Source organism: Momordica charantia (genome assembly GCF_013281855.1).
Source record: "Momordica charantia cultivar OHB3-1 chromosome 2 unlocalized genomic scaffold, Mcharantia_2.0 BLBB01000002.1, whole genome shotgun sequence".
NCBI lineage: Eukaryota > Viridiplantae > Streptophyta > Magnoliopsida > Cucurbitales > Cucurbitaceae > Momordica > Momordica charantia.
Window position 1 is genome coordinate 1,250,342 of NW_028275160.1, and position 14,340 is coordinate 1,264,681.

At 35.0% G+C, this 14,340-nt stretch overlaps 3 protein-coding genes across 3 annotated transcripts; 1 reads left to right on the plus strand and 2 right to left on the minus strand.

Annotated features, from left to right (window-relative positions):
• Positions 1-1,155: 1,155 nt before the first annotated feature.
• On the plus strand, positions 1,156-4,758 carry LOC111020673 (serine--glyoxylate aminotransferase). The gene is made up of 6 exons (XM_022297397.2): positions 1,156-1,314; positions 1,935-2,210; positions 2,430-2,714; positions 3,093-3,459; positions 3,663-3,873; positions 4,359-4,758. Exons 2-6 carry the CDS (start codon positions 2,006-2,008, stop codon positions 4,494-4,496), a joined length of 1,206 nt encoding a protein of 401 aa, XP_022153089.1. The 5' UTR covers positions 1,156-1,314; positions 1,935-2,005; the 3' UTR covers positions 4,497-4,758.
• A 1,257-nt stretch (positions 4,759-6,015) lies between these two features.
• Positions 6,016-8,190, minus strand: LOC111020576 (reactive oxygen species modulator-like protein). The gene is made up of 3 exons (XM_022297270.2): positions 7,971-8,190; positions 6,957-6,994; positions 6,016-6,441 (listed from the first exon to the last, which is right to left on the minus strand). Exons 1-3 carry the CDS (start codon positions 8,041-8,043, stop codon positions 6,328-6,330), a joined length of 225 nt encoding a protein of 74 aa, XP_022152962.1. The 5' UTR covers positions 8,044-8,190; the 3' UTR covers positions 6,016-6,327.
• A 2,758-nt stretch (positions 8,191-10,948) lies between these two features.
• LOC111020588 (Tetratricopeptide repeat (TPR)-like superfamily protein) lies at positions 10,949-13,521 on the minus strand. The gene has a single exon (XM_022297289.2). It carries the CDS (start codon positions 13,380-13,382, stop codon positions 11,298-11,300), a length of 2,085 nt encoding a protein of 694 aa, XP_022152981.1. The 5' UTR covers positions 13,383-13,521; the 3' UTR covers positions 10,949-11,297.
• Between the last annotated feature and the right edge of the window lie 819 nt (positions 13,522-14,340).

Sequence of the window (14,340 nt, forward strand, 5' to 3'; positions counted from 1 at the left end):
CACAAAATTTACCATTTGTCAAATATGCAAATGAGATGTTGCAAGCTGATGAGATGGCCTTTGGTTTGACCCTACCAGATATCTCTGATTGGATCACGTAGAAGCCAAATTGAGTAATAATTGGCAGGTGGTTACTGCAAAGGAGTTATTCTTTTAACTTCAAATCTATGATCGTCAAAGGAACAATAACTTCAATTATTATTATAGACGAATATCATATTGTAAGAACAGATGCAATCCATCTTTATTTTGTTTCAATAATTAAAAAAATCGATCATTAGACCCAGGACTTAGAAGGAACTGGATCTATAGTAGCCACTTTGAGGGGAAATAAATATAAATTATAGCAACCACGTATCTATAATGTAATGAAATTACTTGGAACACTCACGGATATTAAAAAAATGAAAAATCTTGATGAGAGTGGTAGGTGATAGCCTACCAAAGAGAGGAGGAGGATAAAATGGTGATTATGAGTTGGAATTTGGAGAAAAGAGGTGTGTGGACTGCGTTCCTGGGGGAAGGTGTGGTCGACAAACCGTTATCACTTTATCTCTACAATTTGCTTCGTCTGCCTCAAACTTCTAACCCTCAAAAACTACATGACGTAACAACAAAAAACAGCAATCTTTGGAATTTACTATTCAACTTCCCCCCCCCTTTTTTTGTTTGTTTCTTCTATATTGCATACCCTTTCTCCATACCTTGAAATAAAATGAGTCCAATACCTATTAAGAACAATTTAAAAAGTAAAAAAGAAGAATTTTGAGAAGAAGAGAGAGTTGAAACCTTTTTTTTAAGTGAAAATTCGAACTTCTGACCTGCAAGAAGATAATTGATGTTTTAACCACACAAACATAGTTCGTAAATATAAGAAAATAGGTAAACGAAAGCGTGAAAATTGAGATATCCATATATGAATCAAATTTATTAATCATAAGCTTTTGGATTGATCGGTGGTTTATTCATCATTAATATGATATAAGAGTCCAAAATACTCTAACGAACAGCTGCTAAAAAATGATATTCGACCAAGATCAACGAGCTAAAGAAGCACGATTTTGATGAGATAAATGTTATAATGTATTTGAAAAGGGTAGCTGCAACTGCAAGAAGGGAGCAGGTCTATGAAACTCTTATCTGCCAAGTGGCAAGTGCGAGTGAAATGGCAAATGGGGCCCTCGCCCTCGGCCTCCTGTTTTGGTTGGCTCTCCCGCGCTTCCTCCTATACTATAAACATCAGCTTCTTTCTCCCCCTCTTATTTCCATGGTTTTCAGACTTTTTACTCTCCCGGCTCTTCCCTCTCTCTTCTGGTAATAACCTTCCCTCTGCTCCCTCTCTCTATCTCCTATCATTTTTTTTCCGTCTTTTGCTCTCTTTTTTTCCCCTGTTCCAAAGTGCATGTAAGTTAATGCTTCAGAAAGCTAGAACTGAAATTTTCTCTGTTTGGAATTTGATGTTTGCACCATTATCCCATTTCAATTTCTCACGTGGGAAACTCAAAAACAAATTTTGTGCATCTTGTCTTGTCTTTTAGATTACAATAACCTCGTCGGTGATATGTTGTTGTTGTTTGTTTTAAGATTATGAACTTCTGATTGGGAACAATAGTTTTAGGAACCACCTCCTAGCTTTGTTAAACATCTTGGGAATTCAAACAATTTGTTGAAAGTTATTTGTTTGATATTGTTTTGTTTCAGATGAATGAGAAACCGTGAAGATTTTTAAAAAATTATGATCGCTCTGCTTTCTTCTCTGTGGATAGAACACAAGGATAAACTTCAAATTCCATTCTTTTAGCTGTTTTTTCTATTTGTAGAAAACTTGAAAGTAGTTTTATCCCTTAAGTGTAAACTGGAACCATGAATTTATGGAGACAAATTTGCTTCAGAACAAAGTTAAGAATGAGGATTCTTTGTTTATTTTTTTGTAGCTGAAGATTGTTGACACTGGCAAGTTGAGGCTTCCCACTTGATAACATTTTACAACTTTGAGAAGGGAAAGATGGACTATGTTTATGGACCTGGGAGGAACCATCTTTTTGTCCCGGGGCCGGTCAATATCCCTGAACCGGTCATTCGGGCAATGAACAGGAACAACGAGGACTATCGGTCTCCAGCCATTCCAGCAATGACAAAGACTCTTCTTGAGGATGTTAAGAAGATATTCAAGACCACTTCAGGCACTCCATTTTTGATCCCTACCACAGGTACCATATTAGTATGTTTCCATGGCTGTGATTGGTTTTATACTAGCTAAAAGTACTTTCCACTTTTTCAAAATTCGTGCGAATCTGACCCTTAATCTCATAGGTGTACCATTTCGAAGTCATTGGATGAAAGTTTGGTTCATTATGTTGCTTGTGAGTTTATGATCTTATGAAATGTTTAGAAATTCAATCTCATTTCCTGCAATGACTCTATGGTAGGTACTGGGGCATGGGAGAGTGCACTCACAAACACACTGTCTCCTGGCGATCGGATCGTGTCGTTCCTCATTGGTCAGTTCAGTTTGCTCTGGATTGATCAGCAACAACGCCTAAAGTTCGATGTCGATGTGATTGAAAGTGAATGGGGTCAAGGTGCTAACCTTGATGTTTTGGCCTCAAAACTTGCAGCTGATACTGCACATACTATCAAGGCAGTTTGCATTGTTCATAATGAGACTGCAACTGGTGTGACTAACAATTTGTCTCTAGTAAGAAGAATACTGGGTAAGCATCTAATGACAGAGTTATATTTCATTTGATCTGTTTTTTGTATTACAACTCAAATACGGGATTGGGAATTTGAACTTACGACCTTTAGGGAAGGTTAGTAATGTCTTGACTGGTTGTACTATATTCAGATTGGCTATGTCATTTGATATCTAGTTTGATTTTGAGTTCCAAGTGTCTATTGATTAGTCAATCTGAAATGGGATTAACAAAAACCTCCTTTCAACTTAGCATTTTCGTAACACTATTTTTGACACAATAGAGTTCGAGTTCAAGCTCTATGTGATTGTTTTCTTTGTAATTTACCTATGAGTTCCTTTGTCAAGTTTTCTATTTGCCATTTATAAGGTCTTAACATTTCTATCAAATTCTCAGATGAATACAGACATCCAGCGCTTTTTCTCGTCGACGGAGTATCTTCAATATGTGCTCTTGATTTTCGTATGGATGAATGGGGGATAGATGTGGCTTTAACCGGGTCTCAGAAAGCACTTTCTCTTCCAACCGGGATCGGCATTGTATGTGCCAGCCCCCGAGCACTTGAGGCATCTAAAACAGCTAAATCCCTCAGAGTTTTCTTTGACTGGAAGGACTACCTCAAGTTCTACAACTTGGGAACATACTGGCCTTACACTCCTTCCATCCAACTCTTATATGGGCTTAGAGCAGCTTTGGATCTGATATTCGAAGAAGGAATTGAAAACGTCATTGCGAGGCACAGCCGCTTGGGCCACGCGACAAGGTTGATTCATGCATATGTTTTGTTGCAGATGCCTAGAAAACAAACAAATAATTCCACATTCCCCTAAAAGTTAATCCTGCAAACAAAGTATTGTGAAGTTCATTCGAAAGACTTATGAAGCTATAATTATAGCATTCATGTTTTCATTTCCGTGTTTTCAGTCCTTGTTCCGAACTCGTTCTAACCATCCCTAATGCATACAGGCTTGCTGTGGAGGCATGGGGTTTGAAAAACTGCACACGGAGGGAGGAATGGTACAGTGACACTGTGACTGCTGTTCTTGTTCCCCCATACATTGACAGTTCAGAAATTGTTAGAAGGGCTTGGAAGAGATACAATATGAATTTAGGTCTGGGCCTCAACAAAGTTGCTGGTAAAGTTTTCAGAATTGGGCACTTGGGCAACCTAAATGAGGTGAATTTTCATCTTCAATACTCGTTTTCTTTACGGTTATATCGTTAAAGTTTCCGAACTTACAAGCATTTTGTTTCCCATTTTCATCCAAAAGTTCTTATAAAATACTTATTTAGTTCTTATTGTTAATCATTTAGCAAGAACTTCATCTATTTTGGGAACTAATATCTCATCTATCATGTGTGGTTTCAAATATTTGTTCATGTAGACATCTATGGTTCTAGATGTGTCTACGTCAGGTAAAATTGACGGGAAAGAAAGAGTATTTTCTTATGCACAATTTAGGAACCGAGGTAGAACATTTGAGAGTTAAGAAAATCAAAATAGAACAAGCATGAAGAAAAGAAATGTGAAATGGGAACTTGCTTGTATCTTTGTGTTCTTCATTTCTCAGTTCAAATTACAGACATTTTAGCATATGAAATATCCACAATGTAACTGTTCTATTGTATCCGTTAAAACATCGATCGGGTCGTGTTTTTCAGTTGCAACTGTTGGGTTGTCTTATTGGTGTGGAGATGATACTGAAGGATGTTGGGTATCCAGTCAAGCTTGGAAGTGGGGTTGCAGCAGCTTGTGCATATTTGCAGAACAACATCCCTCTAATCCCTTCCCGGATTTGATCTTGGTCGAACTCGAACTCGAACTCGTGATTTATTCTCATGCCATTTGCTTTCGCCTACTCTGTAAAGAAAGAACTGTATTGTAACATATATATGTTGTCCACTTTCACTCCTTGAGAGGCATTCATCAGGATGAATGTGTTGGCTGCCTATGTATTGAGAAACTTCAGACATTTTCAACTGGAAATCTGATTTGCATAAACAATCAAACCCCCAATCTCTTTTGTTCTGAATACAAAATGAAAATGAAAATGTTAATGCTTATTGTTGTTAACTGCTTGAATGACACTGTTCTTATTGAATCCTCTTAAAATTCAAGTGGGCAATGTTATCCTTTAGGAACATTTTCTATTCCAAGAGCTCTCTTTTGCACATGTAAGGTAAATGCTTGTATGTGTCAGTAAGTTTTTGTCAAAAGTTAAATGGCTTGTTTGAGTTGCTTTCTTCGATTTAGTTCCTGTAAATCTCACAAATCATCCCTACTGTTAGTATATTTGACATTTTTTTCCTTCTACGTATCAATGAGTAGTCGATATTTTTTATTTGATCCTATTGTGGTTTAATGGTAATTGGTAAGTAAAAAAGAAGGAAATAAATAAATTTTTGGACGAGTAAAATACAATTTGCAAATATCGGTGAGGTTTAATCAAACCATAGGGATTGAATTGAAAATTTTAAAAATCGTAAGGACCAAAGTGAACAAACCTAAAACCATAAATACTAACTTGAAATTCATAAATCTGACCAAATTAAAACTATGACGATGAAATTTGTAATTTAACCAAAAAAAAATTACACGTAAAAAATTGTGAGTGAGTAAACATATATATTAAAAGTGGACCACACATCAATGATGACTCCATGGCCCAATGGATGAGGTGCTGGTCTATGGAACCAGAGATTCTGGGTAGGATCCTCAATGGGGTCGTTTTGTTTAATATTTTTGGCTACCATTTTATTTTTGACGCTTCAACTGTCCTTTTTCATTCATTTTGTTCTCTTTAAACTATAAACTTAAAGTTTTTTCCAAGTACAAATAAATGGAAAGAAAAAAAAAAGAAAGAGAAAAATTCAATTCCATTAAAACAAGAAACAAAATCATAATGTTGAACTCAATTCAATCAATCCTTATGCACTACTATTTTTCTATCTTTGAACTTGAACCTAAGTCTAGAATTGATATGCAGTTGTATGAAAAAATATGGTCACAAATTTCTTAGAGCAGTTTGACTCGACATTTCATGATATAGTGTGTTATGTGTATGATTCGTAGTTATTTTGTAATTTTGTTAAATGTTAATTGTGTTTGTTAGATAAGTAGGCTTAAATCCGAGGGTTATTCAAATTGATATACATTTAAATTTGAAAGCTTTATAAAAGTATTTCGCACATCCATGCTACATATAGATACTATAATTAGATACAGGTGGTTCAATTTGATATAATGAAAAGATTTTTTTTTTGTCAAGAGAATCGTTATTTGTTCACATGTATTATAATGAATTAAGCTATGCTCGAGTTGAAAGAATGAAAATATATTATAACATTTGGAAAAATACTTCAAACATTTCAGAAACTTGAAAGTAGTTTTCGAAGGGTATCGAAAACCCACTTCCATTTCCCAAATCTAAGTATGATGAAGCCATATCAATGTATCAATTGATCATTTTGACCGTTATAATAAGACAATGAAAGCTTTTAAACAAACAAATGAGCGGCTGGACTATTTGTATTCGATGATGGTGCGGTGCCTTCATATTGAAAAAGAAAGAAATCTAAAAACAACCAATAATTATTTTGATCCAATCCAAATACAGAAAACACAGGAGATTTAGTATGACTTTCCACAATGTATCAAACTCCCTGCACCCAAGAAAAGACCAAATATGGCGGCACTTCCAAGTGTTGTTTGTCCAATATACCTGATTTTCAGAAGTCCTGGCACCTGCACAAACCAACGCAAGTTTAAGTTCAATTGATATTTTAAAACTGTAATTTGTTCGCGTCAAAATGAACTTTGATTCCCATCTATGATTGCTAGGAACTCTATTAAACAAAGAACTAATCCTACCATACTTGGAAGTGGTAAATCCATTGGGTTCTAACTCTAAGGACATTAATATAATGTAGTAAGAATGAAGAACGAACAAAATAGCTTAAGACATGCAATGGACATTTTCAGGGGCAATCAAGCCATAGCCTTTTCTGCAGATAAAATGACGTAGAAATTCAGAATAGTAACCAGTTCGTTCTAAGGAATCTATGGGGTTCCCCGGGCCCTAACTCACAATTTAGAATAGCATAAAGGAGAAAATTAAGGTATGAGATCATGAAATTCATCCAAGAAAGGGCAAATGTGCCGTAGCTCTTTTTTCACTTCAAAGTAAGTTGAACATAAATTTCAATACCATGCTAAAAAAAATTCTTAAATAGCGCCTATATTTGGATCAGAGAATATACCTTAAATCTGATAGCCTCATAAGTCCCATAAACAGCACCTAAAGAAAAACGAATAAGTAGTTTTAGAATTGTTAACCAAAATAGATCACCCTTCAGATGGAGCAAATCGTATCAGTTAAAACTATAGCACACACCAAGGGAACAATGGGGAAAGAAAAATGTGGGGAATCCAAGTCATACTCCCAAGACAGTAGTAACATATATCTTGCAACACTGATTGAAGGAAACTCTACAACATAAAAGAACGTTCAACATTAATATTGGAAAAAATAAATGAGTGATCATTGATTAAAAAGGCTTCATTGTTGATGTGTGTCTTCAAAATTGTGGCACTGGACAGTTCATAATGGCCAACACTCTCATAAATCAAAAACTGAGAAAGAAACTAAAGAACTTAAAAGAATATCAATCTGCTGTTACGTGTTAACTCTAAATAAAGGTAAGGGTTTGTGCATTAAAAATTCAGTACATTGCAGGATGGACCATAGATCACCTTATGTTTGATAAATCAAACAGTGGCTGCAAGATTTAATTCACTTTTCGGTTAGCTTTGTGAGGCATACAGAAAATTAGCCAATGGAGTACAACAAACCCCTAATTCCAAAGCATAATATTAGTAGACTCCATACCTAACAAAACGAATCTACTACATTCCTTTCAAAACTAAGCATTACCATGGCAATAGAAAGCTAAGAAAAATGATATGGTCTAACAAACAGATCTTTACTTCACAATAACTGCAGCAAACCAAGCTTACAAATGAATGAAAAAGAATCAAGGTTACTTTATGGTATAATTCTGGCTATTATAGTATTATTGAAAAGCAAGGGCGCAACTATCCCAAACATAGCAACTTAATCATCAAGAAAGTCGAAAAACAATCAAACCATCCCTAATTTCACTTCAAAACCAAATATGCACGATCGTAGAATAGTAAATAACAACAGAAAGGCTAGACGTTTGAAAAGACGGTAGTTAAATAAAAGTTGGAAAAAATGTTAGGGTTTTCCTTACCGACGGCTCCGCCAACAGCGCCGCCGACGGCAACTCCGGCAGTAACTCGAGCCAAGCAGCTATCTCTCGCCATAGTCGTTTGAAGAAACGCAGAAAGATTCTATTCCTCGAGAAGTTAAAGCTTCGAATTAGATATCTACCATCTCCTGAGAAAGATTTCGGAGGAAAATAATTCTCTGACCTCGAAATTGAACTGAAAGTTACGGCAGATTGGCTGTTCTTTTGTGGGCCTGCACTCCAGCACAATTAATACCAAGACCGTGGGCCAGGCCTGAATATTAACAAAGAATGGCCGGGCCGGCTGAAAAATTAGAAAGCATAAGAAGTTAGAATTAGAAAGCATAAGAAGTTAGAAAAAAATAAAAAAAATTCCGTTGTTGGGAATCGAACCCGGGTCCCCTGGGTGAAAACCAAATATCCTAACCGCTGGACGACAACAGATTTGTGAAAGAATTTAAATTATTTAATAAATATTTATTATAAACTCTAGTTACAAAATTAGTGACTCAAATTGTTTATGATTCAATTTGATAAACTTATAATATCAGTATTTAAAATGAGATAAAATTAGGTTCATAAAATAGAAAACTTTTTTTTTAGAAAACAAAATAGGAAAACTTAAGTTTATACATTTGAGATCATCCATACATCCTATTAATATAATATGTCAACAAAATTTAAAATTTTCATATATTTATTCTTTCATAACTATTTGTATATTTTACAAAGTTGTTTCCACCTAACAAAATATATATATATATAATATGAAATTTACGAATAATACAAATTGATTACCGCTAAGCTATGCTCGCTTTGACGAATCATGCAATATAATATTATATATATATGATATCATAACCTCATTATTGAAAGTATATTCTAATTACCGCTCGCTTTGACGAATCATGCAAATTGATTAAATTTGTGTAACATTGAAATAAAGTTAGATCCATGAATAATTAATGCAGCATGGAAGATAATTTCAAGTTGGTGAAGCCAACCTAAAATACTAGAAAACATAACAAGTAGAAAAACAAAACAAAAATTGCAGTGTCAAGAAATCAACCTAAGTCTCCATAATGAAAGTTATATATATCCTAATTGCTGGACAATAGCAAATTTATGTTTATATTAAACATTCTGAAATGAAATTTTAAAATGTAATTCATTAACCACTAGTCCATGGAACCATTGATATTAAAGTTTAATTTAATAAAATATAAAAGGTCCCACTGAGATTTGAACTCGGGTTCATCCAATGTCCTAACCACTAGACCATGGGACCATTGTTACTTTGGAATTAAATTTGAATATTAATACGAAATTATGTAACATTAAAAATAAAGTTGAATTCGGGAATAGTAATGCATAATTTAAAGTCATGCCTCCAAAAACTTTCCGATGCCGAGAATCGAACCCTCTCCTGGGTGAAAGCCAGATATCCTAACTGCGGGATGACAACGGATTTTATAAATTGTTCAAGAACATAATATTTACATTATAATAATTTAGTTTGAGAAATTAATACTTAATTTTTTTATTACAAATTAATACTTAATTACATAATGATAATGAGAAAATTTAAATTCATATTTTGAGATCATGGATTCAGAATCCAACGTCCTAATCACTAGACCATGGGTCATTCTTATTTTAGTTTTAAATTAGAATATTAATGTTAAAATTATGTCACATTTTTTTTCTAAAAAAAATTGTGTCACACTTGAAATAAACCTAAATCAACATCATGGAAGATTATTTAAGTTGGTGGGTCGGGTTAGAAATATTAGAAAGCATAAAAATTTTAAAAACAAAACAAAAAAAGCGAAGATAATTTCAAGCCCGTAGGCCCGGCCTAAAATGTTAGAAAGGATAAAAAATAAAAAACGAAAAAGAATTTCGTTGTTCATAATCGAACCCGAGTCTCAAAGGGCGAGAGCGAAATATCCTCTTGTAAAATGTAATTCATTAAACCGAAAATTGTCTTTGTTTTATGAAGAATGACTATTTGCTATTCACAAAACTTAATTATATACACAATTTATATGTTAAATACGAATTACCCAAATTGTTTATGATTCAATTTGAAAAATTTATAATATCAATATTTAAAATGAGAAAAACTTAAGTTGCAGTATTACATTTGTTTAACATTTTGAAGTAGAGTTAAATTCCTAAATAATACATCATATCAATTTATTTGCATATTTATTTTAACATAGAGAGAAAAAAATATATATTAGTTTGAGAGATGATGGAGGTGCGATGATCCATTGTGGAAAATTTTCATGTGTCGTAATTTCTTTGTTGAAGCTCTGATTTTACCTTTATAAATTATTTTTCCAAATGTAAAAAGTCGTTGGGTGGAGTTTGTAATCTCAAACTTGGTAACTACTCTCTTAAACTTAATCTCGGTTGCATCTGGAGAGACCACAGATATATTGTCACCCTCACATTTTGTTGAACATAAACATTACCGTAATCTTCTTAAGAGTTCCATAGACAGGCCAAGTTTGGATTAATTTGGCCAGACCCATACAGAACTCTCGAATGGCTCATGATTCGTTTGCTCGGCTTATTTGATCACCGATGGTGATCAGTTTTGATGGAAGCTCATCACATAAGCAGCCACGCCAGCAACATGGAAGTCCCAGACCCATGATCTTGTGGTTTGGGTTTTGAGTTCCTTGCTTGCGAAAACAGAGACCACTGCTTCCATGGTGGCAAGCTTCTCGCTTACACCATCACTTTCAGTAGCGAAGCAATTGTAGTTCCTTTTATAGCTCCTGACATATAAACGTTCTGTTTCACCAGAGTTTCCAACAACTGATTGAAGCAGATTCGAAGGGTGTGAAATTGAGCCGTCGCCATGTTTTTAATGGACCCAGGTACACAATATGAACCTCTCAATCGCGACCATTAATAAAGCAGATTCAAATTAAGCCATAACGGCTTCTGAGCTCACTAACAAATAACAATAACTCAAGGATATGCTCTGGTTTCACCATAGATGCCATCTTTTTAAAAGTGTCAATAGCCTAGTAATGCCTAAGGTGATCAAATCCATTCATTACAGCAAATGGAAGAATAATGAGGGTAATATGAGGAGCTCCGAGGTGTTCACGTATACTTGTAGCCCAAACAATCTTCTGTCTGTGAGTGATGGTGAATCCTCTTTTCTTTCTTGTAAGAAGGATTCAGAATCCTTCTGGACAGAACTGTCAGGAGAAGATGTCGAATCCTTGTATTCTTCATACATTCAATTTCCATCCACTGGATTTTGATTTCTGTGGAAGTAGACATCATCCATGCCCCATTTTTGATAATCTACTGCAGCTCCAATTCATTCTTCTCCATATGAGAAGCTAGAATGCTTAGACATTCATAAACCCCATCAACCAGAGGGTTTGACTTGTCTTCAACAAAGAATGGTTGGATCCTCTGGTTTATCTCAATCCAGCTGCAACCAGGGCTTTTCCTCAATCCTAGTTCTTTCATTTTTTGTCGTACTTTTCGTACCTCCTCCCATTTATTGACAGAAGCACACATATTCGACAGCAAAATGTAAGTAGATGGATCATCAGGGTCTACCTCCATAATCATTTTACCTATTTCTATGCCTAGAACGAAATCATTACGCAATCGACATGCAGAAAACAATGTGCTTAACAATCCAATATGATTCCTAGTGTCTTCTGATCTTTGAAGAATTTCATAAGCTTCATGTAATCTTCCAGCACGTCCAAGAAGATCTATCAAGCATGAATAGTGTTCAATGCCAGGCTTAATGTCGTACTGAATGATCATTTTGTTGAAATATTTATATCCTTCATCAACCAATCCAGCATGACTACAAGCAGATAGAACTGCCAGAAATGTAACTGAATCTGCTCCTACGTTTGACTTCTGCATTTCATCAAAAAGCCTCAAAGCTTCTGAAGCTTGGCCATGAGATCCATACGCAGTGATCATTGTTGTCCACGATACAAGATCCCTCTCAGGTAATTGAAGAAAGAGTTTCCGGGCTTCATCAACATCACCACATTTAGCAAACATATCAAGAAGAGCCCCCATAACAATTTCATTGGTTTCCAACTTATGACTGATAATGCAGTTGTGAAGCTCCCTGCCCTTTTCCAAAGCTGCTAGCTGCGAACAAGCTGATAAGGTGCTGGAAAACGTAACAGCATCCGGTTTTACGTCGTGTTCTTTCATGTTATCATACACACGAAGAGCCTGAATGTGATTACCCACCAAGACATATCCAGAAATCATAACATTCCAAGAAACTACTTCATTCTTGGATATATTTCTGAAGATAGTTTCAGCTGAATAAACATATCCACATTTGAAATACAGATCAATTAGAGAAACGTCAATAAAGATATCAGAATTCATCCCATTTCTCAAAATAAACCCATGTATAAATTTCCCGTGCCGAGGTTGAGCGGATCTCGAGCTAGCCGATATTATGCTGGTCAAAGTTGTCAAAGTCGGTTTGGTTCCTGCGTCAGTCATCCTCTTGAGAAGTTCAATGCAGGATCTGCTATCACCTGTCAAGCTATAACCAGTGATCATGGAATTCCAAGTAATCGCATTCTTTCTCGGGATTTGCTCAAAAACTTCTTTGGCCATCTCTAAACAACCACATTTTCCATACAAATCCACAAGCGCAGAAAGCACAAAAGCATCCAGCAAAACCCTCCTATCTATCAACTCCCTATGAATCTCTTTACCTTTTTCCAAATTCAAAAGCCTTGTACATGAAGATATAACAATAGTAAAAGTCACCGAATTAGGCTCGAAACCTGAATCTTTCATTTCATCGAACATTTTGAGGGCAGTCTCAGCCTTATCATCTTGAAAATAACAAGAGATAACTGTGTTCCAACACCCCACGTCTCTATGAGGCATTTCATCGAACAGATTAATGGCATAATGAAACCGACCACACTTCACGTACATATTCATCAGAGAGCTCGACACAAAAACATCCCAAATCAAACCCGTTTTAATCAGATGACTATGGACCCTTCTCCCACAAACAACTCTACCCAATCCACCACACGCCTTAAGAACAACTGGGTAAGTGTAACAATCAGGTCTTACCTCAGAATGACACTTCAATTGGTCATATAGTTGCAGGGCTTCAACGAACATGAAGTTCTTGGTGTAAGCAGAGAGAAGAGCATTCCACAGAGAAACATCCAATGAGCAACAGGTAGTCTCAAAAACAAGCTCCGCTGATCTGTAATCATGGCAAGAGGAGTAAAAATCGATGAGGGTTTTGCAGAGGGCGATGTGGGATTGAAAGCCTGAAGAAAATATTCTCTGGTGAATAAGCTTGCCCTGTTTCAGTAACTTGGAGCTAGCGCAAGTTCTCAAAGCAGATAACAGCCTCGTATAGTCCATACATTATAGTTTCAAATCGAAAGAAAAAATGTGAGGGTAATGGAACAGAGGGAGAGATTCCAGAAGGCGGAATTGCTTGGGGAGGCGAGAGCTCATGCAGTATTAAGAAAAGGGGTAAAACGAATGGGACTTCATCAAAACAGGGGAGAATCGAATCGAGAAAAAAAAAATTATATTATATATATATTTATACTAAGAGCCAAATAAACAAAAAAGAAAAAAGAAGCTAAAGTCGTTATGACTTATGGTATTATCATTCTCCAATCGTACATTTGTTCTACTCAATGCATAAAAAGAATGATTGATTTTTGTTCGTTAATATTTTGAAGATCAAAATAGTATTTTAATCTTTTTTTTTTTAACTATAGAATTAATTTAAATTAAATGTGGTACTGTAAATAAAAAATATATTATATACAATTTAAACAAATAGGAAAATTATAAAAGTAAAATAAAATTGCTTGAACATTGGTCCCATGGTCTAGCAGGTAGGACATTGGACTCTGATCTAGTAACCCGAGTTCAAATCTTGGTGGGACTTTTTTCTTAAATCAAATATTTTTTAATTTCTACATACACTTTCATGAAAGTCATTGCAGTTTATAGTAATATATGAAATGAAACTATTAATCTTTCATTATTTTTAGTTCAATTCGATCAAAAATATTTTTTAATCTCTGCATAGACTTTCATGAAAGTCACTGTAGTTTATAGTAATATATAAAATGAAATTATTAATCTTTCATTATTTTTAGTTCAAACCGAATGTAGAATTGAGAACTCGAAACTCAATTATCGTTCTTTGACAATTATGAGTTGTTTTATTCTACCACAAGATGTGAAAAATAATGGAAAATGTTAGGGATCAAACTCACGACCTCTTAGTTGAAGATATATGTCAATTACCACTAAGTTATGCTCGCTTTGACAATTATGAACTACTTTTGTGCTACTACGA

What these genes read in the sequence shown, in the direction of transcription:
- LOC111020576 (XM_022297270.2), bottom strand. Translation starts at nt 8,043, where the DNA reads ATGGCGAGAGATAGCTGCTTGGCTCGAGTTACTGCCGGAGTTGCCGTC. An exon ending in CGCTGTTGGCGGAGCCGTCG is followed by an intron (nt 6,995 to 7,970) that starts GTAAGGAAAACC and finishes GTTTTTCTTTAG; the next exon opens with GTGCTGTTTATGGGACTTAT. An exon ending in ATGAGGCTATCAGATTTAAG is followed by an intron (nt 6,442 to 6,956) that starts GTATATTCTCTG and finishes TGGTTTGTGCAG; the next exon opens with GTGCCAGGACTTCTGAAAAT.
- LOC111020673 (XM_022297397.2), top strand. Translation starts at nt 2,006, where the DNA reads ATGGACTATGTTTATGGACCTGGGAGGAACCATCTTTTTGTCCCGGGG. An exon ending in CGCTTGGGCCACGCGACAAG is followed by an intron (nt 3,460 to 3,662) that starts GTTGATTCATGC and finishes TAATGCATACAG; the next exon opens with GCTTGCTGTGGAGGCATGGG. An exon ending in ACTTGGGCAACCTAAATGAG is followed by an intron (nt 3,874 to 4,358) that starts GTGAATTTTCAT and finishes CGTGTTTTTCAG; the next exon opens with TTGCAACTGTTGGGTTGTCT.
- LOC111020588 (XM_022297289.2), bottom strand. Translation starts at nt 13,382, where the DNA reads ATGGACTATACGAGGCTGTTATCTGCTTTGAGAACTTGCGCTAGCTCC.